This window comes from Drosophila erecta, unplaced genomic scaffold (assembly GCF_003286155.1).
Source record: "Drosophila erecta strain 14021-0224.00,06,07 unplaced genomic scaffold, DereRS2 tig00000000-arrow-pilon, whole genome shotgun sequence".
Classification (NCBI taxonomy): Eukaryota; Metazoa; Arthropoda; class Insecta; order Diptera; family Drosophilidae; genus Drosophila; species Drosophila erecta.
The window spans coordinates 12,265,059-12,291,356 of NW_020825194.1; the positions used below are offsets into that span (position 1 = coordinate 12,265,059).

The 26,298-nt window shown below is 44.3% G+C and overlaps 7 protein-coding genes across 14 annotated transcripts; 3 read left to right on the top strand and 4 right to left on the bottom strand.

The window, feature by feature from the left end:
- Positions 1–344: 344 nt before the first annotated feature.
- LOC6551797 (transcription factor mef2A) lies at positions 345–14,031 on the bottom strand. 5 transcript variants are annotated; one of them, XM_001980774.3, is made up of 10 exons: positions 13,962–14,031; positions 11,420–11,957; positions 9,171–9,694; positions 3,910–4,261; positions 3,472–3,822; positions 2,827–3,409; positions 2,302–2,770; positions 2,052–2,236; positions 1,535–1,647; positions 345–1,471 (listed from the first exon to the last, which is right to left on the bottom strand). In XM_001980774.3, the coding sequence occupies exons 3-10, from the start codon at positions 9,584–9,586 to the stop codon at positions 1,277–1,279; spliced, it is 2,664 nt and encodes an 887-aa protein (XP_001980810.1). In that variant the 5' UTR covers positions 9,587–9,694; positions 11,420–11,957; positions 13,962–14,031; the 3' UTR covers positions 345–1,276. The 5 variants fall into 5 exon arrangements, with proteins under 5 accessions (XP_001980810.1, XP_026831485.1, XP_026831486.1 ...); XM_026975684.1 differs by having other exon boundaries at positions 3,910–5,215; XM_026975685.1 differs by having other exon boundaries at positions 3,910–5,215; positions 13,515–14,023.
- A 170-nt stretch (positions 14,032–14,201) lies between these two features.
- LOC6551796 (RNA-binding protein with serine-rich domain 1-B) lies at positions 14,202–15,992 on the top strand. The gene is made up of 3 exons (XM_001980773.3): positions 14,202–14,393; positions 14,470–14,631; positions 14,917–15,992. Coding segments are annotated over exons 1-3 (1,134 nt in total). The 5' UTR covers positions 14,202–14,391; the 3' UTR covers positions 15,887–15,992.
- LOC6552000 (probable tRNA (uracil-O(2)-)-methyltransferase) lies at positions 15,931–17,633 on the bottom strand. Its single transcript, XM_001980772.3, has 2 exons — positions 17,356–17,633; positions 15,931–17,296 (listed from the first exon to the last, which is right to left on the bottom strand). Exons 1-2 carry the CDS (start codon positions 17,618–17,620, stop codon positions 15,996–15,998), a joined length of 1,566 nt encoding a protein of 521 aa, XP_001980808.1. The 5' UTR covers positions 17,621–17,633; the 3' UTR covers positions 15,931–15,995.
- Positions 17,634–18,004: 371 nt separating this feature from the next.
- LOC6551999 (2-oxoisovalerate dehydrogenase subunit alpha, mitochondrial) lies at positions 18,005–20,050 on the top strand. The gene is made up of 4 exons (XM_001980771.3): positions 18,005–18,180; positions 18,240–18,774; positions 18,837–19,002; positions 19,168–20,050. Exons 1-4 carry the CDS (start codon positions 18,112–18,114, stop codon positions 19,715–19,717), a joined length of 1,320 nt encoding a protein of 439 aa, XP_001980807.1. The 5' UTR covers positions 18,005–18,111; the 3' UTR covers positions 19,718–20,050.
- Positions 20,051–20,070: 20 nt separating this feature from the next.
- LOC6551998 (AP-1 complex subunit mu-1) lies at positions 20,071–21,820 on the bottom strand. Its single transcript, XM_026983456.1, has 3 exons — positions 21,745–21,820; positions 20,698–21,670; positions 20,071–20,642 (listed from the first exon to the last, which is right to left on the bottom strand). Exons 2-3 carry the CDS (start codon positions 21,517–21,519, stop codon positions 20,184–20,186), a joined length of 1,281 nt encoding a protein of 426 aa, XP_026839257.1. The 5' UTR covers positions 21,520–21,670; positions 21,745–21,820; the 3' UTR covers positions 20,071–20,183.
- Positions 21,821–22,018: 198 nt separating this feature from the next.
- LOC6551997 (methyl-CpG-binding domain protein 3) lies at positions 22,019–23,780 on the top strand. Of its 3 annotated transcripts, none has more exons than XM_015154291.2 (3): positions 22,019–22,291; positions 22,521–22,859; positions 23,168–23,780. In XM_015154291.2, exons 1-3 carry the CDS (start codon positions 22,113–22,115, stop codon positions 23,655–23,657), a joined length of 1,008 nt encoding a protein of 335 aa, XP_015009777.1. In that variant the 5' UTR covers positions 22,019–22,112; the 3' UTR covers positions 23,658–23,780. The 3 variants fall into 3 exon arrangements, with proteins under 3 accessions (XP_015009777.1, XP_001980805.1, XP_015009778.1); XM_001980769.3 differs by having other exon boundaries at positions 22,524–22,859; XM_015154292.2 differs by lacking the exon at positions 22,521–22,859.
- Positions 23,781–23,846: 66 nt separating this feature from the next.
- On the bottom strand, positions 23,847–26,120 carry LOC6551996 (metaxin-1 homolog). 2 transcript variants are annotated; one of them, XM_001980768.3, is made up of 5 exons: positions 25,859–26,120; positions 25,622–25,768; positions 25,249–25,527; positions 24,434–24,829; positions 23,847–24,262 (listed from the first exon to the last, which is right to left on the bottom strand). In XM_001980768.3, the coding sequence occupies exons 1-5, from the start codon at positions 26,117–26,119 to the stop codon at positions 24,188–24,190; spliced, it is 1,158 nt and encodes a 385-aa protein (XP_001980804.2). In that variant the 5' UTR covers position 26,120; the 3' UTR covers positions 23,847–24,187. The 2 variants fall into 2 exon arrangements, with proteins under 2 accessions (XP_001980804.2, XP_015009994.2); XM_015154508.2 differs by having other exon boundaries at positions 23,847–24,370.
- Between the last annotated feature and the right edge of the window lie 178 nt (positions 26,121–26,298).

The following is a 26,298-nucleotide window of genomic DNA, read 5'->3' on the forward strand; positions in this document are numbered from 1 at the left end:
CCTGTATGCTAAATTCTTATATGGTTTCTTTCCCTCCTGTAAGTGTGTGTGTTCGTATGCATGTGTGTGTGTGTGTATATGCATCTATATATAGTATATTTGTTGAAACGCTTTTCGTCCTCCGTTCATCTGGTTTAGTCGATTTCAAAGATTGCTTATATGTTTCAAGATTAGTTGCTTCCGTTTATAGTTACTAATTTTCAAACAGTAGAAACGAACAAAATATATATACGATCTTTTTTTCCCCTCATAGGATATCATTATCATTGTTTTTGTTTGTTTTTTTGTTTTGTTTTTTGCTAGTGCAAGAAGAAGAACTTCTTCAGTGGGTTCAGTTCGTACAATTAGTATAAAATGCAATGCACTATATTTATGCTGGTTTTTATGTAAGTCGTATAAGGGTAAATATAGTACGTTGTTATTAAAAACTAAAAGTAATGGTAGTAAATACAAAATACGTAGAGGAAGCAGTAAATACGCAAGCCTAACTCAAAAGCGTGAAAACACAAGTCCCAGTTACAAATATTTTGCTTTGCTTAAATGTGTATTCTATAATAATATAGAGTTATTCATGGCTATGCGTGTGGACAGCAACAATTCAAGATAAACCATTTTGATTTGGCACCGATACCTCAAAGAGTCCCGAAAAGCCCCTGGGGATTTATAATTCCTGAACGCCCCATAACCATCTGGGTTTTGAGTGACCGCTGCCAAGCATTTGAATACACTATGTTTGTTCGCATATAGTTATTTGAATGGATTATAGGATATATCCTCGAGTTTTAAAGGCAAAGAAATTCTATTATGAATATTGTGCATATCTTGGCTTATATACAGACACTTGGTTTACGGCCATTATGGTTCTTCATACACACAAATATATGTATATTCGTACATATGTACGCTGTTTAACTATAGTTGAATTCTTGGTGGTACGCATATATGGGTTACTCCTAATTACGGTTACCATTACTCACATACAAACTAATGTCTAAGACAAGCTACTGAAGAGGCGGCGAGTTTCGCGTGGGCGTGGCCGAAGAGCGGAGCGGGTGCATCCATCACGTGTGGCCAGTTGGGCGGGGGCTTACAGCTGAGGAGGAAGCGTCGACGGTTTGGCAGTTGGATTCGTTGCGCGTTACATCAAGTGATGGCGGTGGTGGGAGGTGGCTCCCCCGCCGCTAACCAGCCATCCACACCCGGCAAGCTCCGTCGCCCCGACCACTCATCGCCCGGAAAAGCCAAAGCTGGAGGTGTGTGGAATTGGGTTTCGGGTCTAGGCCGCTTGGCTCTGCTGGGGATTGGCGGTGGCCGCTGCTGCCGCGGACGTTCCCGCCACCCCGGCACTTCCGCCGGACGTGCTGCTCAAAGAAGCCGCAGCTCCGGCTGTTGCCTGCGCCTGTTGCTGCTGGTCGGCGCCGTCGAAGTAGTCGGAGGCATTTCCACGGCAAATTGGGCAAGTGCGATTGGACTGGTAAGCAAATAGGGCATTTTGATTTATTATTACATTTTGGAAATACTTTGAAGCACTCACCCGCAGCCATTTGTCCACGCACTTGGCGTGGAATTCGTGGGAGCAGGGCAGAACGCGCAGTAGCTGGCGTAGCTCAAAGTCGCACATGCACACCACACAGGATGATTGGTCGCCTGGAGGAAAGATAGTTGGATCAGTAAGTAAATAATGGACGAGTAGTGGAAACAATTATATAAATTGCATAGCTATAACTTTGTGTTTGTATATCAAGCAATTTTTATAATTAAATTGAAATTATAGCATACATTTTCGGGCAGGCTTGATACTAAATTACGTATACGCATTGTTGCCATCGCCAGTGTGTGTTTATCAAAATCAACTTAAGAAGTCTTTTGAAACTATATATTTTCCCTCAGTTTATCCTTTATTTGTCAAGCATTTTTGAAACCAAACAAATTTCTGGTCCACTTGTCGGATGTGTAATATTTACATGAAGTTGAAATGAAGTTTAGCTAACAGCTTTTTGCTTTTCGGGTAACTAACTTGTTCTGATCTGCAAAAAGACCTATTCACTCACCGTTGTGCACCTCCGGATTGAACTTGTAGCTGGGCAACTGATCGATCTCATTGCGAGTGAGTCCCCTCGGCTTGGCCTCACCCAATCGCTCGGCCAGGCTGAGCAGCGCCTCGTAGTTCTCCGTCTCATTGGTGTCGCCAGAGCTCAGATCATGTTGGTTGTAAGGCGACAGCGGGAACATGGCCCTATACATAAGAAAAAGCATTGGGTTATTCAATGGACAAGGAGAAACGTGACCAGCAGAGCATACAGGAAATTGAGCAAGAAGCCGGGGTTGATGATGCCCGAGGTGGCCTGGATCTGCACAGGAGCTTGGTGGGCGGCGAGCGACTGCGGCGGCAGGACGTGACGATGTCCATGGTTCGCCGCCCAGAAACGCGGTATGCGGCGGTGGGGCGGGAATGTGCGGCGGTCCGACGAGATGATGATCTGCTGCGGCCCGGCGGACATCTGGGCGCTGGCCTGGGCAGCAACGGCCGCTGCGGCTGCCGCCGTGGAATGTAGATGATGGGTGGCAGCAGCTGCCGCGGCACCGCTCAACGGGGTGATGTGGATGCCCGGCGGCAGCTGGTGAGCATGTGGATGAGCATGTGGATGGGCGTGCGGATGGCCATGGGCTCCCGGAGCCTCAATGGGTCCCAGATTGGCCGTTGCAATGGCCACCACATCCCGCTGCTGCTGCTGGGCGCTCAACGTGGCCTGGGCAATCATTTGCTGGGCTGTGGGAGTGCAGGAGACATTAGATAAGCATTGGAAGCTTGAGCTCAGTACTCACCCTGAATAAGTGGCTGATGTTGTTGTTGGAGTGGTGGAGCGGCCAGTCCGGGTGGTGGGGGGGCGGGGAAGGGCTGCGTGTAGACACCGTGCAGGTGGCAGGGTGCAAGTCTAGCCTGCGCCGGTATCGGATACGTGCAGAAGGAGGCCCAGAAGGGCTCCGAGGGACGCAACTGCAGGCTCACGGGCACCTGGTTCAGATTGAGGTCCACCATCAGGGAGGCGGGCTGTGGCGGTGCTGATGGATAGCCCACCGTTTGCTGGTGACTCGGTGGCTGCGGCGGTGCCTGCACCTGCTGCAGAATGGGACCCACCGAGCTGCTGGAGGTGGCTCCACCAGAGCTTCCACCACTGCCGCCCAAATCCCACGGAGAACGCTGGACGTGCGGCGGTGGCACCTGCTGCTGAGGAACGTAGTGGGGCTGTGGCTGATGGTGGTGCATCGGATGGTAGTTGGATGGCGGCTGCTGTTGCTGCTGCTGAGGATGATGAACCTGCTGGCCGTACTGCTGTTGCTGCTGCTGCGTGGATGTGGCCACATCGCGCAATCGCGGGCGTCGCAGCGGCGGACTTCCCTGCTGCATCTGTAGAGGATTACCGGTTAAGTTAATAAGCTATTGAGCAAAAGACGGATCTGGAAACTTACGTGTGCCATTAGACAACGGTGTTGGGGCTGTGGTCCGTTCTGAGGTCTTCCGGAGATGCGGCGACGCTTGCGCGACGGACTGTCCGAGTTGAGTCCTCCTGGTCCATTGTTTAGTGACAGCGAGGAGCCCGACAGGCCCGAACCCGAGGGCAGTTCACCCATAAGTCCTGGTCCGCCGGTCGAAGTGGACGCACCGTTGTTGTTTCCATAGGCCATGTGCTGGTAGTGCGATCCATTGCGTCCGTAGCCACCGCCTCCGCTACCTCCTCCGTTGCGCATAAAGTTGTACGAAGAGCCCTCAGCTCGATCCCGATGGTCGGGTCCTCCGTTCTGCTCAGAGTTTCCAAAGTGCTACGGAAAAGGATTTACAACTTTAAAATATATATCTTCTAGCTATGATGTATTCATATTGATACTCGTATTAGTTAAATCGCTTACGTTATTCAAGTTCCTGTCGTTGTAGTTGCGCTGATGGTGTCCGGAATTGATGAGGCCGTTCATGGATGAGGACGGGTTGTTCAAGTGATCGGACATATAGCGACGTCCATTGTGGCCATGTCCGTTGTTATTACCATTTCCGTTGCCGGAGTAGTCCCGCGATAGAGCCGGACACACGCCACGTCGGTAGTTCATATAATCGGGTGGTCCATTCGCATTACCATTCACGATTCCGTTCCCGATACCCCTGTTGTTGTTGTTGTTATTATTATTATTGCCGTTGTTGTTGTAGCCACGTTGGTGATTGTGGCCGAGATTGGGCGAATTCCCGGGTCCCTGACCCTGGCTGTGGCTATTGATGGGTGCGGATGCGTTATTAATATGATGTTGTTGTGGTTGTTGTTGTTGGGGCAGCATCGAAGACGCAGACGAAGACGATGACGAAGACCCATGAGGAATTATATCGGTACAAGAATTTACATTCACAACATCAGTAGGATTACTATTTGTTGTTGGATTGGTTGAATTGAAAGTTGTTGCGTTGATTGAATTTGAATTCGTTCGTGTTAGCGGGAGGGATTGGCGATTAGTCTGTTGCTGTGGGCTATGCAATGGATGGTACTGGTGTGGTGGATGGTACTGGTATCGGTATTGGTACTGGTACTGGAACTGGTACTGACTATGATGTGGACTGGGATGATGGTTCTGACTACGTGGCGGTGGGTTATGCTGATTCTGATCACTAGTACTGGAGTTGGAATTGGAATTAGAGCTGGAGTTGGAATTGGAACTGGAATTGGAATGGGATCTGAGGCCAAAGGACACTACTCGCTGGGCGGGAGGCGTGGCAGGGCCAAGCGTTAGGCACAAACGGGCGGGATTCAGTCGCACCAGGGAAACGGACATGGATCCATAGGTGTGGGATCCCCTACTTCCCGTACACATCTCGTAGAAATTGGAATGGGAATTCTGATTCTGGCTAGGATGGACTTGGGGATTACTACGCTGACTACTGGGATTGTTGCTAGCATTGCTGTTTGTATGACCATTGCTGTGTGGGGAGTTGGGGGAATAGGTATGCGGTGGGTATTGGCGGTAACTGTTTAACTGCTGTGGTGAACTCGAATGCGGGTGGTGGGGTGAGTGCATTTGGGGGTGGTGGGTGTGGTGGTGACCTTGGTGGGGGGAATGATTAGTGTGACTGTGGCTCTGAGTGTGACCATTGTTGTTGCTGTTGTTGTGATGATGATGCGCTTTGCTATTGTTATAAATACAAGTTCCGCTAGAATTACTTGTTTGTACATCGCTGGATTTTCGATTTTGAGGATTGCAGTTGCAGTTTTGTTTTAGATAATATGTAATACATATATACGTATATATAGAGAGTATAATATTCGGTTGTACGAGATACAGTTGAAAATTGTTCAATCAAATCAATGCAGTAGCAGTGTGTGGTAGTATTAAACACAACCCATATATAGTTATTTGTATGCATATTACATGTACAGGTAGTAGGTAGTAGTAGTAGTGGTGTATATATGCATAGTGGTAGCCACACACATACGTTATTTATATAGTTTTTTATTTTGCAGTAGTTTTCGGTTTTTTTTTTTTTGGTTTTATATGAAGAAGAAAGAAAAACGAAAAAGATAAAAATAATATATATGTAAATGGCAAAATGCAATAATTAGATATTAGTTTAATATAGATATATATATATATAATATCGATATGTACACACATTTAGTATAAAACAAATACGTACGTACTAATTAGTTTCACATCGTTTGCAGATTTTTCTATTTCCTTTTTTTTTAGTTCTGCTCTTTTGTTTTGAATGCATTTTAGGTGGAAATTTGGTTAGATTTCTATTTTATTTATTTATTTGTTGCTCGCATTGTTTTTATGCACACTACGCTTACCAAAATCGAAATGGAAACGGAAATCAAAACAACGAAACGCCAATCGCACACTGTTCTTCACACTATTCAAATTTAACGTAACGGCAAAAAGGCAACTGTAACGTAATAGGCCGTTCTCACTAGCTAAACACGAGAGAAATACATTGGATACGTATATATATATTTTGAGAGAGATAGAGAGATAGTGCTGGTCATGCTCCAAAACTATATGAAAGAGAACGTAAACCGAAAACGTAAATAAACTGGTACAAAAACAACTCGTACGTAAGCTTGAGCTTTTCTTCAGCCTGTGAAAAAGCTATTACGAATTACTGTTATGTTTGTTATTTTATTGCGGGGTGGGAACGGATACGGAAATGTAACATAACGAGATCCAAGAGATCGTGATCGAGCTGGGCACACACCATAAAGTAGTTCTTATGCCTATGTATAGTTACTTATGTACACGCACAGCAAGAGAGTGAGGGAAAAGGGGCGTGTCTTAGCGCCGAACACTTTAATTTAATCGTAACGTATGTAAGCCGGTGTCTGCGTAACGTAGTAACTCTTACGGTCTAGATGCAAAAGCTGCGATTGCAACTGGCTAAAGAACAACTAATGTAGGTACAGCTGTGTTTTGGATAAAAGCAGCGAGCAACTCGTTAGAAAAGAAAAAATAAAAAAAAATAAATTTGAAAACATAAAATTTAGAATTGATGTCCCTGAATTTAAAGGGTCTGACAAACACAACAACTTTTAAACTAATAGAGAAAATGCTGTATTTATTTGTTAGAGGTGCTTTTTTTCCACTACTATTATTTAAACACAGCTGTATTGCAGTTAGACGACAAATCAAAGAAGAGTACTTGATAAACAGAGTGTGACAATAACCATACAATGCTGTACTTGTTATTGTTATTATTATTATTGTGGCTCGCTTAAAGTTACACACACACACAAACAGTCAGTAATAGAAGAGAGCAGAAAGAGAGAGATATATAGAGAGAGAGCAAGGATTAAATGAAAAGGAGAAGGATATGCTCGAGCTTTTTAAAAAGAGTTGATTTAACAGTTGTTTTTCGGTAATTTGTCGGTTTTCATTGTTAAATTGAGTTAACTTTTGTTTTTTTTTTTTTTTGGATTTTCTATGAGGTTGGTTTGTCAAACATTCTAAGCCGCAGTGTGCAAAATGCAAATAAATAAGTAAAACATTAAGCTGAGTTTGTTGATCATTTGCAAAACTCGACTCGGTTCGCCTCGACCTACGCAAAGTTAAGCAAAATACATCAATCAATAGTCTTCAATATACTTAGCTATCAATCAAGAAACTCAACTAAAATGCATCATTCATAAAATGTCGAAATTGAAAAAAATTACAACTAGTTACGGTACGGTTTGGATAAAGAGGAAATTTTGTAACTAAATTCATACTTGGCTTGCACTTTTCACGGTTGCATTTCACATATTTATCATCGCATTTATGTTTGTTCTTGGTTTTTGCTTGTTTTGGTTTAATAATAATTCAACGAATAGCATAAAACGTGAAGCGACACTATTGCGCAAAACTAAAATTAGGTAATCAAAATCAAATAAAACCGTATATCAAATCAAAATGTTCTAGGTGGGGTTAGGTCTTGAAATTGGGAGCAGGTGGAAACACTATCTGATTGATTTTATAGTGTATGAATTACTTCAATATACATCTTAAGGATTCTTGGCCTACAAGACTGACAAAGTCTGATTGACATATTACATAAGAAGTCCATAAATAGAATCTGTTAATAATTTTCTATTTTTGATTAATTATAATCCTCAACATCTATTTGTCAATATTTCGCTTTATATGAGAAAATGCCTCGATACAGATTTTAAAGTAATCTTTTGATAGCCATGCAAAATAAGAGTTCTTATGAATAGAAACAAATTTTCACATTGGACTGACTCCAATTCCCACTGAAATGGGATAGTCCTGTTTCGAGGCTGCATGAAAAGCACTTACCCACCCAACTATATAATTGATAATTCCTGTCAAACGTCGTCTGCCGATGGCTCCACCGTCGATGTTTCCTTGACCAATCAATTAAAACTCACTTAAATCTACTGCTGACTCCTGCTCTAAAGAGTTAAAAGCCCATAAAGGTAAAGGTAATGGTAGTAATTGCCAGCTAAACTGCCCACACAGTAAGGAGCCAGGGGAAAAGCGAAGGAGGATGACGTTTAAGGTAGGTCCTTGGGGATGTACTGAATGGACCAGAGAGTGACGGAGAGAGGGGGAGAGAGAGAGATAGCATGCTGGTAAGTACTTAAGTCCGTTAGACGCGGTTTACTCAAAATGAAGAAGAAGCGTTGGGGACAAAGAAACGACTACGAAACGAAAGAGAAATTGCTACGTAATAAGTTTGGTTCGCCATTTTCAAGTGCTTTTCATGCATTTTCTTAGGGAACTGAACTGTTTGATTGGTCTTAAGTCTATGAAACATTGAACGTTCTTCAAGTTATTACAAGTTATTATGGAAATTAAGAGTTTCTGATTCGATTAATACGCATACGGTATCTTCTACGCAACTTCACACTGCTCAAATTTCGGGTATGGTAATAAAAGCGGTTAAAAAATGTACATACGATAGGTATAGGTAAACCATTAAGTAAATTCAAATCAAAACCCAGTTCTTGCTGCTGGATAGTATAATGGAGGGTTGTGTATGTGTTTTTTCATGTCAATGCTGGGGTAGTTACAACGTTAATTAGTATATATATGGTATGGTATGGTAACTGAGTGGGTTAGGAGGTCGGTTGGGGTGCCAATTTTGACGAGGAACAAAACACAAAATGTACAGTACGCAAGAGAACGCAAGAGAGTTACAAATGATCGAGAAGTATAAACGTTATAACGTATAACACTATATTCATTATGTGTCGCCATCAAGTTGGCGAGGCAAGCTTTTTTTTTGTTTGTTTAGTGCTTCGAAAATTCAACGGTTAGGACCAATTCAAAATGTTTTTGGTTGCACTACTGAACGCGACATTAATTACAAAATTCTCCCTTTAGCCTAAAAGCGATTTTCGGTTCTTGTTTTTTTTCTTTTTTTTCAGTTCAGGTGTAATAGAGATAGAGATAGAAAGTAGATAAACTGTTCTAGTCGTGGGGGGAGGGGGAAGTTACAAGGATATGTCTTGTTAATTATGGATGGATTATCATTTGGGGATTTCGGGAGCGGTTCGGATTGGACGGGGGGTACGTTTCAAATTCGCTTTTCATTTCAATGTCACTTAAGGCTAACATAGAGCTCGATTCCGGAGGAGGATCTCGAGAGAGTAGGTGGAAATGGTTCAGAAACACAAGCGGCTCTCGGCTCTTACCAATTTGGGTTTGCATCTTTGTTATTGACATTGTTGTTGTTGTTGTTGATGTTGCCACCGTTGTTGTTGTTATTGTTGTTGTTTATGATGTTGGCACCGTTGTTGTTATTGTTGTTGTTGCCGTTGCCACCGTTCAAATTGACGTTGCACCATGGACTGTTGCCCAGCCACAGGTTGTTATTGTTGTTGTTGCTGGAACGCTGCTGCCCCTGTTGCTGCTGTTGTTGTTGTTGCTGCTGCTGGGCGTGCGGGTGCGAATGTGGGTGTGGCGAGTAGAGCATGCGACCGCCTAGTCCGCCCCCACCGCCGCGTTGCGAGCGGACCGATGAGGAATTGCGGGAAAAGGGCCGACGGCTGCTGCCCCCATGATTGTTGCCGTTGTTGTTGTTGCCGCCGGTGGCATTTGAGTTCAGCATGCTGCTGCAGATGCTGCTGCCGCACTGTTGTTGCTGCTGCTGCTGCTGTTGCTATTCGACTTTCGACTGGGCGAGAGCTTTCTTTGGACTTTTCTCGTAATCACACAGCTGCGGGGCGGGAGTAAAAACGAGAAGGAAACGAGACGATTTGCTTATAAAGTGGCCGCTTGAACACTTAACTAGGCAGCCCGGTTCCGTTTGCAATCTGAATACGATTGGGACCATCCAAAACTGATCAAAATCTTAACTTTTTTTTACAAATACACGTGACTCAAGGCTAGGAATATATGCTTTGGGTTATAGTACCATTTGTCCTAAAAGAGCTTATTCTTTTTTTTCCCGAATCAGACAACAAAATTTAGTTTACTTCCGCGAATTCTTGAGCATATGAAATATCATATCAGAACTCTAATGCATGATGGCTAATACTATTAGCTGAGATTTACAAGTCATTCGAAAAGACAATGTATGTATTGTATTTTATTCAAAAAGTAGAATTCGTTCAAGTTCGTGATGCCACCAACTCAGATTATAATCGAAAACGGAAAAGGTCTTGTACGCTCTAGATGTTTGTGGATTTTAATTTGTGGTTTTTGATATTACATTTTGGTGTTGTTTATTATTATTTGTTTAGGAAGAAGTATTCTAAGCCGGACCCGCGCTCCAGAACAGAAAGCAAACAACCAACAAGCCAACATGCTCAATAACAAAACATTTATGGTTTCTCTAGTAGGCAAAATACTTACTTAGGCAAGGATAATAAAATATTTATATATGTGTATATATTGATATGTATATATACGTGTGGGTGTGTTTATGTGTGGATATATGTAAATATTTATTGTAATCGTAATAAATAAAACAGCAACAATTTTTCAGTTTGTTTAAACAGTGTAGCTTTAATAGGTTGTCAATTATATGGAACTGAGATGAGATACGTGCGTGGTTAGTTTTTCAACTATAGGTATAAGTACGATATAAATGTATATAAAGTCATGTATTTGGGGGTATGTGAAAAAGCTGCCGATACAGATACGATTACGATATATATAGATATAGATATGTATATAAAGTTAACAGTTACGGGTACATAGGTAGTACATATGTATGTGTATATGTGAGCTAACTCCGCCGACTCCGTTCGCCCATGATAATAAGTGGTAACGACAAATTTTACACTTCCAGCGTTTCCATTTTCATTTGTTAAACACGATAACCCATCGTTAAGCCGCCCCTCGCATATATACATACATATTTATCTCTAGATGTGTGTGTTTTACATGGATATGTCAACTGAACAAAAACAATATTAGTGGTTTCTGTTTCTGTTTTTGGGTTTCGGTTTCGGTTTCTTTTTTGGTTTCAGTTTCTGTTTTGCTTTCGGCTTCGGATTGGATGGATATGAATGGATCGAGGTTGAGGGGCGGATGACTGATTACAAACTTATCACTTATCGCCCGGCGGGCAGTTAGTACAATCGAAAGATTCCAGATTCAAGAGAGCGACAGATAAAGAGGGTTACACTTAACGTACATGGGCCGTGTGTTGTGGGTGTGTGTATATGTGTGCTCTATAAGTAGGTAATATAAATACTAGGCGTAAAATAGAAAACGAACATGTGCAAAGTAAAACAAACAGTGTGACAAAGTCGTGTTGTCGTATATAGTATATAGCATAAATGGATGGGTTAGATCGATCGTATTTGGAACCATTAGGAGAACAAAGGACAATTACAAATAATTACAACATGTCTAATCGTACTTTGTACTTCTTTTCAGTTTTCAGTCTTTGATAGTATGTTTAACAGGTTTACAAAAAAAAGGTAAAGCTTACAAACTAAAGCCGTTTGGTTTGCCAGTGGCGGTAGACCGTTGATAGGTTGGTTGGTTGATTGGCACAGGATGGCTGATAGGTTGGTTGGTATTGTAGGCAGTTCGAGGATTAAACGTTTAAGACTTGCGCTGAGATTCAGGTGTGCAGTTTGCATTTTGCATATTGCAGTTTGCAGATTACATTTGCATTTGCGCTTGCGGTAGTTGGTCAGTGAGTTTGAGATACAGATACGGATACGGCCAGATACAAAAGTGTCAACGGCACGACACGGCACGGCAACGCAAGGGGCAGATGGCAGTCTTATGTGGTACATACGGGCATGTATTTAGTATACACTTTCGGTTTAGTTGCTTTCGGTATCAGTATCGCTATTTATTGGTTTTTACATGTGGCTATATACGAGAGTCAATAGGGGAAACACTTGATGATCGGTATTCGTTTGAGAGACGTGTGTGTTAAAGAAGCGGGGCACGTCTGGCCGCGGCCGTTAACAATGCAAATTTACCACCAAAACCAGCAATAAAATATTGTATGTATGCTAAAACAAAGAAAATAAAAGTAAAAGAAAACATTGCTATTACATTCAGTTGAGAAACTAATTACTTGGGTTTGTTTAGTTTGGTTAGCAATAAATGTATGTATATGTGGGATAATATTAAAATATAGATCTATATATATATAAAGCCCGGTTTTAATTGCGGCCAATGAGTATTAATGCCAATGTAATGCAAATTAGACGTAAAAAATAGGCAGGCAGTACAATATACAAATGCTTGTTTATCATAACGATAATGGTTGTAATTGTGGTTCAATATACAGTTGCAGTTAAAATAATAGTGCTGTAAACTATTTTTGGTTTGTAGTCTCTGAGAAATGGTTACTTGTATATGTCGAAGTGGAGTAAAGTTTCTTCTAAGAATAAGGTTAGTGTTGCTTATAACAGAACTTTTTAGACACATATTGTTTATATTTTCGAACGAAAACGAAATATATAGCAAAATAATTGAATTCTCTAATATATAGCCAAAAGATGTTAGAGTCGCCTGGCAATAACTTTTTGTAGCCCCCGAAAGTATGCTGCAATATATTCTTAGCATAAAAAGACTATCTTCTTCTTTTCATAGCATTTCGACCCTTTGAAGTGGTTTGAAAACTCTAAAGATTTCGGAAGCACCCCCTTGTATAACGACTCTGTCACGGCATAAAGACCCTCTTTAACCAGGGTATTTGTGGTAAATGTTATTATACAGATAAGATAAGTGCATTTCTAAACATAGATTATAAGACTTAATGGAGCGATAACATATATGTATGTATGTATATAAAGAGCGACCTCTTTGGAGCTCCATTTCAACATGTTAAATAGACTACATTTCCGTAATTTAACTATTATTTTGACCACAACTGTGTGTGCATGGCCCAGTGCGGCGCTCCAGCTCCCGAACTCCGATCGAAAAGCAATATAGCAACTATTACTTCAATGAATACTTGGGCAGAGTCGGTGTTCGAGTTGGGGTCTCACTACGCCCACTCAAAATTAAAACAATAAATTATAAAAAATATGCGCATATACACACAAGCAAGCAGACATCAAAATATTCGCTTTTCCCATGGAGTCCAGACCCCAACACATATACACACACACACACCGATGAGAGGACCCACCTAGCTGTGCATATGTGTGTGTGTGGGTACTCCTCTTGTTGTTGCTATTGCGTAGTCATGGCAGTCAACTTCATCGAATGCTCTTTTTTCGTTTTTCTTAGTTTCGTTTTCTTTACACACATTGGTTATATGAATATATGGATATGTATACCAACGAAACGCTTGTTGGCTAGCTGGTTTTTGGCAATTACGCTGCGCTGTGGCGTTTCAAAACACGATGATGGGGCTAAAAATTGTGCCTTTGTGGTATAGACACGGTTTAATTTGCATTGGCTGCTGCCCCAGCAGAACTGCACTTTGAACTCACAGACACACACACACACACGCCGAAATATGGATTTCTGAGCATAGCATTCGGGGCGGGGTATTGATATTGGTATTGAGTTATAAGCGGAGTAATCCGAATATTTAGAATAATAATACTACACACCAGACGCGGAGCTCCCGACTAGACGGCAGACAAAGACGCAGTGTGGTAAAATGTGCCCAGACCAGATGGGGCGCTCTCTGGTCGTGCCTCGCTCACTCTCTTTTCCGCTGCGAGTGTAGATATATGGATGGAAAAATCGAAACTCTGTGGCTGGGGCCAGCCCCCCGCCCAATCTAGCTATCTCGCTTGCTCGCACGGACAAAATCAACACAAGTTCACACACATACAGGCACACGGATGTGAACTCACAATGACAACCACTTCGTCACCAGCAGATAAAAAAAGTGCTGGCCTTAAGACAATTGCGTTTTATGTAATTCCACTACATACGTACGTTACGAAAACAAGCACTATTCTTATTACACGGTGTACAGGATTACTTGGTATCGAGTCCAGATTGCTTGGCAGAAATAGTATCTTTAATTTTTACGCTTTATGGGAGTTTACCTTGGGTTCGACCTGACAAAGAGTGTGGCCGCGGCGAGACTGTGGGAAATTACCAAGTACTGTCTGCCATATTAATCCCAAATATACCAGAAATAAACTGGAAACATTTGCTTGCTGGAATTTTAAATTATAACCTATTTTGCTCTATGTTAAACTCAAAATTATTAAAAAAAAAAAAGCAAAGCAGTAATTCAATAGCAGAAATTTACAACTCTTTATTCAGTCAGTAATAACAGTAGGGAATTTATTTATGGCTTAGTGAGATTTTCGCACGTTCGCAATACGGTCAGACGAATCTCCGCTGAAAACGCTACTAGCCTTTAACTCCTGTTGAAAAAATCAGGATTTATTAATAAAAACATTTCAACTTGCTCCTAGAAGAGTGTGCGGTACTATAAAACTAATCTTTTAACAAATCGGCAATACGAAAATGTAAGTAATTGCATCGCACTTTGCTCCCTAAAAGGGCTAAAACATTTCGCTTTTCTCGGCCGCAAAAAAAAAACAGGGCGCGTGCCCAGAGTCCCGCCGGCGAGGGTGAGAAGGAAAAGGACAACAAGGAGAAGGACGCCAAAGAGAAGGACGGCAAGGCGACCAGCGGCTCCTCGCGCAGGGACCGCGAGCGCAAACGACGCGGATCGGCGTCCTCCAGCAGCGACTCCAGAAGCAGGTAAACCAGCCGGCAAAGGTGTTCCCCACAAATGGCTGCCATCTGGCACCCAGAATAAGGGTTACTTCTTCGTAGTCCTTCGTGTTAGGTTTTTCCTGTCGGAATAGCCGACAGTAGAGGGAAGAAATATTCTTCCGAGCGAAAAGAATTTGTAAATGTCATTGTAATTTATATACCATATATGGGAATAGTTTCAGCGTATTTAAAAATGTGTTTTACTTTTTCAAAGCTTCATTGTCGCTTTCTTAGTTGCGAGCAATAAATACAACCTTTAACCTCTTCCAGCTCATCAGACAGCAGCTCCTCGCGCAGCAGTTCCGGGTCATCGCGTTCCAGCTCAAGCAGCTCTAGCGACTCCTCGAGCTCCTCATCGTCGTCGTCCAGTGACTCGGATCGCAGCGAGAAGAACCGACGACGTGGCGGCGTAGCTACTGGCAAAGACAAGGACAAGGATAAGCCCAGTGCCCGATCACGTTCCCGCTCTCGCACCCGTTCCCCCAGACGCGTCTCCAAATCTCCCAGACCGGGCAGCAAGACGCGAAAGGAGCCGGAGCGAGATCGCGATCGTCGTAGTCGTTCGAGGGATCGTGCCCGCCGTGCTGGATCCAACGATAGGCCAGCCGTAGATAGCAATAATGTTAAGCGCGAGCGCTCCCGCTCAGCCAGTCGTTCACGATCGCCACGTCGTCGTGGTCGTGGCTCCGTGGAGAGGACGCCGCCACCGAAGAGAAGGGAGCGCTCCCGGTCGCGCAGCCGCACACGTTCGCCTACGCCTAAACCGGTGCGTATACATGTCGGTCGCCTCACCCGCAACGTGACCAAGGACCATGTGTTCGAGATATTTAGCAGCTTTGGGGATGTGAAGAATGTGGAGTTCCCCGTAGATCGTTACCACCCGAATTTCGGACGCGGCGTGGCGTTTGTGGAATATGCCACCGCCGAGGATTGCGAGTCGGCCATGAAGCACATGGATGGTGGGCAGATAGATGGCCAGGAGATCACGGTATCCCCAGTTGTCATACCTAAACAGCGGCCGCCCATGCGTCGTCCCTCGCCACCGATGCGCCGACCGCCAAACAACCGCTGGCGATCCCCACCCCAGTTCAATAGGTTCAACAATCGTGGAGGAGGAGGTGGTGGCGGCGGCGGCGGACGTCGTCAATCGCCCATAAGGAACAGGCGTTCGCCTCGTCGCCGCTCCCGCTCTCCCATTCGTCGACGACGCCGCAGCAATAGCAGTGACAGCTCTCGTTAGAAGACACTGATCGACTCCTAGTTTCTACAATTGACACGATTATTGCACTTTTCTTTATATTTTAATCCAAATAATAAACGTGAGCAAATGCCACATATAAAGAGTTGGTTCAGTGTATAAACGAGCACTCAGTATCCTCGAGAGGACATCCCAACGGGTGATGAAGCTTGAAAAAACAGCTACGTTTTTTGATGGTAAGATGGGATTGGGGGAGAGCAGCAGTTGGTTTAGGGGTTCTTATTCCTATGAGATCACCAGCGCAGAACTCGAAAACTTCGTGTTTATTGCGCATCAACGTTTTGATGCCACCGCACTCGGATTTGATGCCACTCAACTCCTCCTTGGTGAGAGCCTGGGCAATCTGTCGCATTGGCAGACGACCAAGCCATTTATCTTCGTTGGAATCCAGAATCAGTTTAAATATCTTAAGAACTAGAGCATCAATTATGGATTTATCCACCTGCGTGCAATTGCGAACGCCTTCCTCCTTCTCGCGCAGCTTAATTTCGGCATCTCTGGTTTTATACTTTCTTAGCTCTTCCTGGACAAAGTACTCCAAATCTCCAATTGCCTTGGAGGCTTTTCTTTTAATTCCCAACAGAGCCAAGCGCTTGGTGCTTGGTATTTTGAGGCGGTCTTGTAGGATCTCATAGCCACATTCATGAGAAACCTGAGTGACGTATAGAAAGAAATCCTGGTAGGCACTTATCTTCGTATTCCGCCTGCGGAACTTGGCTCCTGACAGTTCATAGGGACAGCAGGGCAGTAGGAAAAAGTTGATGTTCAAACGACCAGCCAAAACCGGAAGCCAAGGAGACAGTTCGTCCGAATGATTACCTATCAACCAATCCACATCCGGAAAATCCAAGCGGAAGTTGTTAGGCTCCACGGCCTTTTCAATGAGGCTCTTTTGGGTTTCCGGCGGATAAAGAGACCATAGCTTTCGTTTTCTTATATCGTAGCCATAGCCTTTGTAGCCCTCAGCGTTCAGCACATGAACTAAAAGACCGTTTCCACAACCCAAATCAGCGAAAGCTTTCGGCTCCGATTGCGTCTGACTCCATAAAACTATGAGATAGGCGGCGATGGCCAAGTCTTCGTAAATGAACTTCAACGGATCCGTGGATTCCTTGGCGGTTTTCCAGTGTTCTAGAAGGCGTTGTGAATGCCTCTGTTTCAATTCCTTGTACAGATCATTGTACCTTTCCACATTTACCAAACCCAGTGACTTCACCTTTGATTCATCTTGCCTGGACTGGGACCAGCTTAAAAGCTTTGGCCTGAGCACAAATTCCAACCAGTTGGGATTAGATTTGGACTCCAGTTGAAACTGCCCCTCAATAAGTCTCACGGAGAAGTCTTCGATGCTATCGCTGGCAAATTGACACTCATAGAAACATTTCTCAAAGTCTGTAATTAGGAGGCTTGTCAGTTGTGTATAAATAAACTAATGTAGTGATTATCCCTACCCACAATTCCGGTGCCTAGGATGTTATCCCCCAGTTTTTTGGGCAGCAGTTTGAATCCGATCGTAAATACTGTGCACGTGCGCTTGTTTGGGTCTTCCTTTAGGGACATGGATAGCTCCTCCGCACTGGATTCACACAGACGCCCATCCTGCTGCTTTTTCACTTGGGTAATGACTACCTCGAATATCTTTTTATTCAAAGCATGATAGTTTTTGATCAGTATTCCAATTGCCTGCCAGAATTGTGCTTCTTCTACTGCTGCCATGGTGTTGAAAAAGAAAGGTGGCACAAGGAAATCACGAATATTAAGTATACGCACGATAGGTGGCTGCTCCTATCGATATTCGTTTGGCGCATATTTAAAACGAAACCTGCTTGCGTTAGTCATTGTAATTTAGGAAAGGATATTAGTTAATGTCGTCTTTTTTAAGTTTTTAACGAGAAAATACTAGAAAAACGTATTTTTAATGACTGCAGGTACTGTATACCTGTAGGATACCCTTCAATATGACAATGTCGCATCAAAATCAGCATATAACAAATTAAATTTAAAAGAAAGTGTTTTAAAGCTTACTTTTAATAAATATATATTAAGAATTTATTTGGAGATCCCGATAACAAATCACTAAAACATCGATTGATTGAGACTTATCGATATGGTAACAACCTATGAATTGCGTAATCAGCTGGGAAACACGCAGCTGAATCTTCAAAATTACCTGTTGCATTTATTAGATTAGGCACAAAGTATATATCATGTCATTCCTGCGAAAATCGGTGCACTTATTGGGCTCAGTGGCGAGGCGCCAACAACACCTAAAAGTGGTTAGTACCTGGAGTGATCAGATGGGGCTGTTGTTATTTGTTGCTTCTGCCACTGACAGATTGGAGGAGCGATCTCAACAGCTGCGCGGGACTACGGCTCGACACCATCCGATGATTACGCGAATTTTCCCGGCGCTAGGGCTCCGTTTGTCAGCAAGTTGAACCTGATTCAACCAGAAGACTATGCACCAATACCAATTTACCGGGTGATGGACCAGGATGGCTATATAGCGGATGAGACCCAGGATCCCCAGCTGGGCCGTGAGGTTGTGGAGAAAATGTTCCGCGATATGGTGCTGCTGAACACCATGGACAAAATCCTGTACGAGTCTCAGCGACAGGGCAGAATCTCGTTCTACATGACCAATTTCGGCGAGGAGGCTTCACACATTGGCAGTGCCGCCGCCTTGGAGATGCGAGATCTGATCTACGGGCAGTATCGCGAGGCTGGTGTTCTGGTATGGCGTGGCTTTCGCATCGACCAGTTCATTGATCAGTGCTACGGCAACACAAACGACTTGGGTCGCGGCAAGCAGATGCCAGTCCACTACGGCTCAAGGGAACTTAACTTTGTCACCATCTCTAGTCCGCTTTGTAAGATAAACTACTATAATAGCTATAGCTGAGGGAATGCTAATGGTCTCTTGCATTTGCAGCCACCCAAATGCCTCAGGCCGTTGGCGCTGCCTACGCCATGAAATTGAAGCCAAACAACGATGCCTGTGTGGTCTGTTACTTCGGTGAGGGAGCTGCTTCCGAGGGAGATGCACATGCCGCCTTCAACTTTGCTGCCACGCTGGGTAGTCCGGTTATCCTCTTCTGGTGAGTAACTTCAAGATATACAAGACATTACATTAGATTAGATAACATTGAAGTAACAATGAAGTAACTTCAATAACATTTATTGAAGTATTTTTTATCTTATCAAAATTATCATTCCCTATCCCTGCTCTATTTAAATATGTTCTCAATGACATACCTTTCCAGTCGCAACAACGGTTTTGCCATATCCACCCCATCCCGTGAACAGTACAGGGGCGATGGAATCGCAGGTCGGGGACCTATGGGCTATGGAATTGCTACCATTCGAGTGGATGGCACAGACGTCTTCGCCGTGTATAATGCCATGAAGGCTGCCAGGGAGTATGTCCTAAAGGAGAACAAACCGGTGGTGTTCGAAGCCTTGGCGTATCGAGTGGGCCACCATTCCACCTCAGATGATAGTACAGCCTACCGACCTGCAGAGGAGATCGAGGTTTGGAACTCGGTGGAGCACCCAATATCCAAGCTCAAACGCTACATGGTGCACAAAGGCTGGTTCGACGAGGATGTCGAAAACGAATACGTCAAGGATATTAGGAAAAAGGTTTTAAAGCAGATTGCAGCGTCCGAGAAGAAACTAAAGCCCAACTGGCGTGAAATGTTCGAAGGAGTCTACGCGGAGATGCCACAGCATTTGATAGAGCAGCGTAACGAGCTGGAAAAACATATCGAGGCCCACAAGGAGCACTATCCTTTAAAGAACTTTGAGAAATAGATTCCGCGTGCCAAAAAGATACTAACAACTCAGAAATCAAAGCGAACCGAGAGACTCGATCGAAAGTGCATTTATTATGATTAAGCAATAGGCAAACGTTTTTCTGTGGGTTCAACCCCTTTGTTATGACTCATCTGTGCAGGTGGGTCGGTGGTTATGTGAAATTAGACACTTTTTTTTGGGTTTTCTCTGGTTTATGAAGAGAATTAACTTGGCTGCATCCTAGGTCTTAATTTGCACATTCAAAGTGACCCACTCTGGTGCAGGTGTTATGAAAAGGTGTTAAAATTTATTAAACTTGATTTACATACAATATACATATACTGAAACAATACGAATACAAATATATACTTTTGACTTAACGCAACGCATCGCAGACAAAAACGCGGGTGGAGATGAAGCTACCTGTTGCAGGATGACTCGCTGAAGCTTGGCTGGAATGATGCAGGAACGGGAGTTGCTCCTTTCAATTGGTGCGCAGCTGATAGTCGCCGTTCTGCGTGATGTAACGCACCCACGGCAGCGCCTGATATCCGCTCTTCTCGATGATCTTCAGGTAGCGCACCTGAATGCCCGACGTTGTAAAGTACGGAATCTCAAAGCGCACCTGAATTGGCGGCTTGCCCTCCGTATTGTCCTCGCTTTCCACGCTCGGCAGACCAAAATGTGCCCTCATTAGATACTCCTTGCCACCCGGGAACGATTTGATCGTCCAGATGATTGCGTTCTGCTCCGGTGCGTACTTGCAGCTGCCAATGGTTGTCTTGAACTTGGGCGAGTCCGCGTCGGCGGGCACTGGTATGACGATCTCCACGTTGTTGGCCGTCGATCTTCGCTTGAACTGAGACTTTGCCTTGATCATGTACTCCACACGGGAGTGGGCATGCCGCTCGATCACCGATTCTATCCAAATCAGGGGCTTGACCTGTCAACAAGGGTTTAGTTAGTCTTGCATGGCTTAAGTACTTAAAGCTACTTACATGCGTGTTCAGACGATAGGACATAAGTTCGAACTCGCCGTCCGGAGGAATGAACGAGATTGTGCGGTCATTCTCGAAGCGCGACAGCCGCACGCACTGGTGAAACTTCACGTCCTCCAGCTCTACGGACTTGGACTTGCCACGGCCCGTGCTCTCGAACAGGACCTTGTCGTTGAGACCCAGTCGCAGTTCCGGCATTCCCGAAAGGTAGACACGCATCTTAATGGCGCCCACGATCTCGCTGCGCAGCACATTGCCGTTGGCGTTTGCCAGAAGATTTACCGACTCGATAACGTCGAGGAACACCTCATTCTTGCGGTACTTGATGCCCTCGGATCGCCAGGACACTGCATTGGTCACGGCCACCGGTATGCGGGGCTGAAGCTCCAGCTTATGACCCTCCTGCGTAATGTATTCTTGTAGGATTTTCGAGTCGGTGGTCTGCGGGTAGCCAAAGTCGAGCAATTCATCAAGCAGCTCGTAGATGATCACGAAGTTGTCCCGAATGGACTCCTCCTCCAGCTCCTTGAAGTATTCTACAAAGACCTGGGCGATCTTGTGTAGAAAGACAAAGACCAGGGCGATATTAACGTTTTTATTGCGCGGCGTCGTGGATACGATATAAAGATTATTGGTCTTTATGTAGGCAAACGTAGTCTCCGCTGTCTGAAGAATTGGGGTGATCAGGCCCTCCTCCTCGCGCTCCATCAGCAACGGCATGAATTTGTCGATTACGGCCATGTCGATGTTGTCACCGCGGTAGTTCCGCGATATCAGCACCTTGCCCTTCACGTCCAGAACGAAAATGGCCGATGAAGACATGACTATTGGTTCCCAGCAGCTGCCACTTGTCCCAGGTGTAAAATTCCCAATTGGATCGAGTGGGAGGTCGCTTGGCTGGCTCTACTGCTCGCGGCAGGCGTTGCGCGTACGGGTTGGCGACTGTCGCGTTGTGTCGATGAGTGGGCTTGGTCTGTTGATGAGCTGGATTTACATATTCCGTTTCGTGGCCTGGAAAATGCGAATGAAAACTCCGAAATTTCTTACGTCGCCTTTTCTGCAGCTGCTTCTTCTTATTCGTTTGCCCACCAGTGTTGTGAAATGAATGTACCAGGTGTTGGACAGTGTGGCCAGGTGGGATTCGCTTAGTGCTGCTTTTCTAGCTACTTCAGCTGAAAATTTTAAAAGAGTATTTCATTTAATATCTTAATAAATCTGTCTTTAAAATTATCTATATTTTGAATTAATAGTTTATTACCCATTGATCCCTGTTAAATCAAATAATGTATATTTCGTATCATACCCTATATCATCTATATTGCGATTTGGCATTTGTGGCCATCCGCAATACGGCCACACTGCTGATAGTCCAGACGCTGCTTTTGTGGAATTGTTAATTATTTACTTCGGCGAGCATGCAAATGAACCCGAGCGTCACAATCGAGCGCAAACGCGTCGACTGCAGTGTCCTGCCAAAGGGATGGCAACGCGACGAAGTCCGAAAATCCGGCAGCAGCACCAATAGCAACAACAGCAGCAGTGCCACAGCAGGCAGCAACAACAACAATAACAAGGTGGATGTTTTCTACTACAGGTAAAGAAGAAGAGCAGCACTACTATATAGAGTACTATATACTACCTAAAATCGGAACACTGCACGCTGTTGAATCGGATAAACGTTTAATCACTTTCACTACCTTTCTGTTATTACATCCGCATAAACCACACATCATACACCACACACACGCACACGCCTATGTATACACACACACCCACACGAACTACCTAACCCACCCAAATCTCCATCCGCCGTGTCTGTTCAGCAGTCCCACAGGAAAAAGGGCGGAGGGAAAGCCGCAGGACATTGCAATCCCAGATTTCCAGCCTGGCAAGATGCCACACCGAGCCCTGCCCTCGCCCTCCATTTCGCTGTACCGCTGCAGCGCCATGCCGCTGCCCATAGCCAGCGGGGGTGGTAATGGGGCCACCACCGGATCGGCAGCCAATGCCCTCAAGCGCAAGTTCGCCCGGAGCCAAGGAGGCAATGCTGCAGCAGCAGGAGGAGCTGCTCCTCCGGCACCGGCCGCCTCGTCAGCAGCAACAGCAGCAGCAACTGCTTCACCATCAACTGCCAATCGCCAGCAGCAACAGATCGAACTCAGGTAGAGCCAAGTGGAGGAGCACTTGACTCTTGCATGCCAGCGTGTCATGTCTAGTTTGCCAGGACGCAAGGTCTACAGCCTGCGGGAATCAAAAATCATGAAATCAAAATGACTAAAAAAGAAACATACAATTGGCCAACAATCCGTAGTTGTCTTCAAAAACGCTGTAGCTCTGTGCCACCTGAGATTTTTGTTCACCATCTTTGCATGCTTAAGCTTCACTTGACGTTTTGTCTTATGTGCTTTTCGGTGTTTTAGCTATTTGCAAACATTCCTCTAATACATTTGCAATCTTTAATCCCTTACAGCCGAGCCCTGCGCACAGATGTCTCCCTGGTGCCGCCAATCCGACAGACTGCCTCGATCTTCAAGCAACCGGTGACGGTGATTCGCAACCACAAACAGGATCCCGCCAAAGCGAAGAATGATCCTAAGCATGGCACTAGGGAGAAGCCGAAGCAATTATTCTGGGAAAAGCGGCTGGAACGACTCCGCGCCTGCCACGACAGCGGCGAGGAGTTAGACGACATCTCACTGCCCAAGACCATACGCACAGTTGGCCCCAATGTTAACGAACAGACCGTCCTCCAGTCGGTGGCCACGGCCCTCCATATGCTCAACGCCGGCGTTCACGGCCAGAGTTCTACGAAGGCTGATTTGACCAAGAATGCCATGGCGTTCATGAATCCTGAACAGCCGCTCATGCACGCGGTTATCATTTCGGAGGACGACATACGCAAACAGGAGGATAGAGTCGGTGTGGCGCGGCGAAAGCTGCAGGATGCACTCAAGACATGAGTTCAATGGTTATCCTTCATGCATCTACCAATTCCATTGTAGGCTCTAACATCTCTATCGTATTGACCCCTATTCGAAATCTACGTTTAAGACTAGTGTGTAATAAACCAAATCCAACTCCAATCGAGGAATACTGGTTTTTATTAGGCATCGAGAAAGATCCACTAGTCTTTTCCATAACAACAGGGCTCTATTATCCTTTTTTATTACGCTCATATGACTTTAAAATGCTATTTTATACAAGACGGTTTAAAAACGAATTCGAACTATAATACATAAATCGAATATTCCTACCAGATCGATTTGTATGACAAATCTTTGGAACAAAAAGCAATCCAAGCCGAGGACCTTTATTTAAATGATAAATAAAATTGTTTGATTTCTTTTTGATCCAAAGATTTATAACCAAATAAATCAAGCTCCTTTAGTGTTTACGCAAAACTTTTAAGGCTGGACAGTTTTTGTGCATCATCCCCACATTGTATTTTAAAATATAAACTATACACATAGATATCGTTGCAGAGATGTGATTAGTCTAGGCCCTCCTCCATCTCGTCATCCTCGTAATCTATGCCATCGTAGTCCGTCGAAGAGCGTGTCGTTAGCTGCAAGGGATGAAGCAATCGGAATTTGCAATTAACTGAGAATTTTGCACCTGCTCAGGCTGTGGTATACAAGAGTGTCTGGAGCCAAACAAAGACATTGAACCAGAACTATCGAATAAGCTCCAGACAGTTAAGGGTTAAGAACTAAAAATTTCAGCTAAAGATTCCCACCTGGTTGTAAATCCCACGCCATGCAGCAAACGCTCCCATGGCCAACACTGCTCCCACGCCGGCCACTATTTTGGTGTTCAGCTCGGAATCCAGGAACTTGCGCTCCGATGCCGTCAGACTTGCTTCCGTGCCACTGGGTGTCTTTGTGAGTTTGACGGAACTGTAGCCCTCGTTGCGAAATATGTCCTTCGTGATGCGGTTGATAAAGTTTACTAGGTTCTGGCAGCCCTTAATGTGATTCTGCAGTGGATTGTTGGGCAGTGCGATTTTAAAGATGATGGCGAGGTAGCTGTAGACAATGGCATCAAACTCGCTGTATGTGTCGCCAAAGAACCACACCTTGCGACCCAATTTACTGGACAGCAAATTCACGACCTTTTTGGCATTGACAACGAGCTGCAAAGTAAAGGGGATCATTGTTAGTTGATGTAATGGCTTGCTTTTTCAATAATCTGATTAGCAGATTAATATCAAAATATCAATATATGTATAATGAAATGACAAATGCGTTTGGGAAACTGTTTTGCAGTAATATAAGCAACTGATGAAACATTTCCAATCAAAAGGCAATTTGAACGTGAATTATAAGTTAGATAAGAAAGGTAACATACAAATTAGACCCAATTATAGTAATGTGGTATTAAATAGTTTTTGGATTAGTTATTAAAGTCTCAACATTTGAATTTTTGTAAATTAAAGCACACAAGTAATTAGCTGACCTAAAATTTTATGATAAATAGGGATTAAACACATAATCCTTATATCTAAAAAATGACTGATGTAGAATAAGATACTATGAAACCGGAAGCACTTACGTAGTCGCCATCGTGCTTGTCCAACTTGTCGTTCACATCAAAACCGGCCATCACCTGGACCACGTCGCAGGCTTCCCTTTGGTAGGACGACGGATAGTAGAAGTTGAAGGGGAATGGCGTGCGCTTGGCATAGAGACCCCTAGTGGTTGTGTCAAAGTTATGGGGTTCTCCATACAGGAAGTAGTGGTAGTAGGCGTGCAGATTGGTAAACACCCAGTTGGCGTAGGCGGTGGACAAATGCTTTTGTTTAGTGCTTAAATGCGCATCTACCGGGTAACCCTGGAAGAATAATACGTTAAATTAAAACCATAAGAAAACAAACCTATAAATAGACTCTGCAGTTTGTTCACCCGGCATTGTTTCGCGCACTCACCTCGAGATCCAGCACGCGCTTAATTGGCCCATAGCCCGCGAACTTCTGGTTGCCGATCTGCAGATAGGGCAGTTTTCCGGCCCCCGAGCGCAGGGGATTGGAGCTGGTCTGCACGTCCATGGGACAGCGGGTGAATCGCAGGAGGCACTGTTCGCCGGCAAAGAGGTGGTTTCATCAGTCACAGCGATAATGGGCAAAACAGGCGTGCTGGCCGCCTTGTGATGCAACGGAACTTACCAGAGCACGTAAACATTCAAAATCTATGGACGGCAGTCCGTACTCCCCCTTGTACACATGCAGCTTTGCTCCCAGTTGCATCTCCATTGTGTCCAAGTCTTTGCTCGCTCGTACTCTTGTATTTAGCCGGTTTTCAACAGTGCATCTGCATGTTTTGCCATCCGAATTTGAATCCAAAAATATATGCCACAATTTCTGGCCGACTGCTGAGAGTGCTTTCAGACTGATAACTACTGGGCACTCGATATATCGCTCGAGCATATCGGCGCCTTATCGATTGCCGGCCAGGGCTGGAATGCTATTTTGAGCTAATTTTGGCTGCACAAAAATATACATTATATTCGGAATGCTATTATATCTTTATTACTAGTTAACTTATACTACGAAATAAATTCAAGTTGTTTTTTATTTACACATTTTATGAACCACATTAGCTAGAT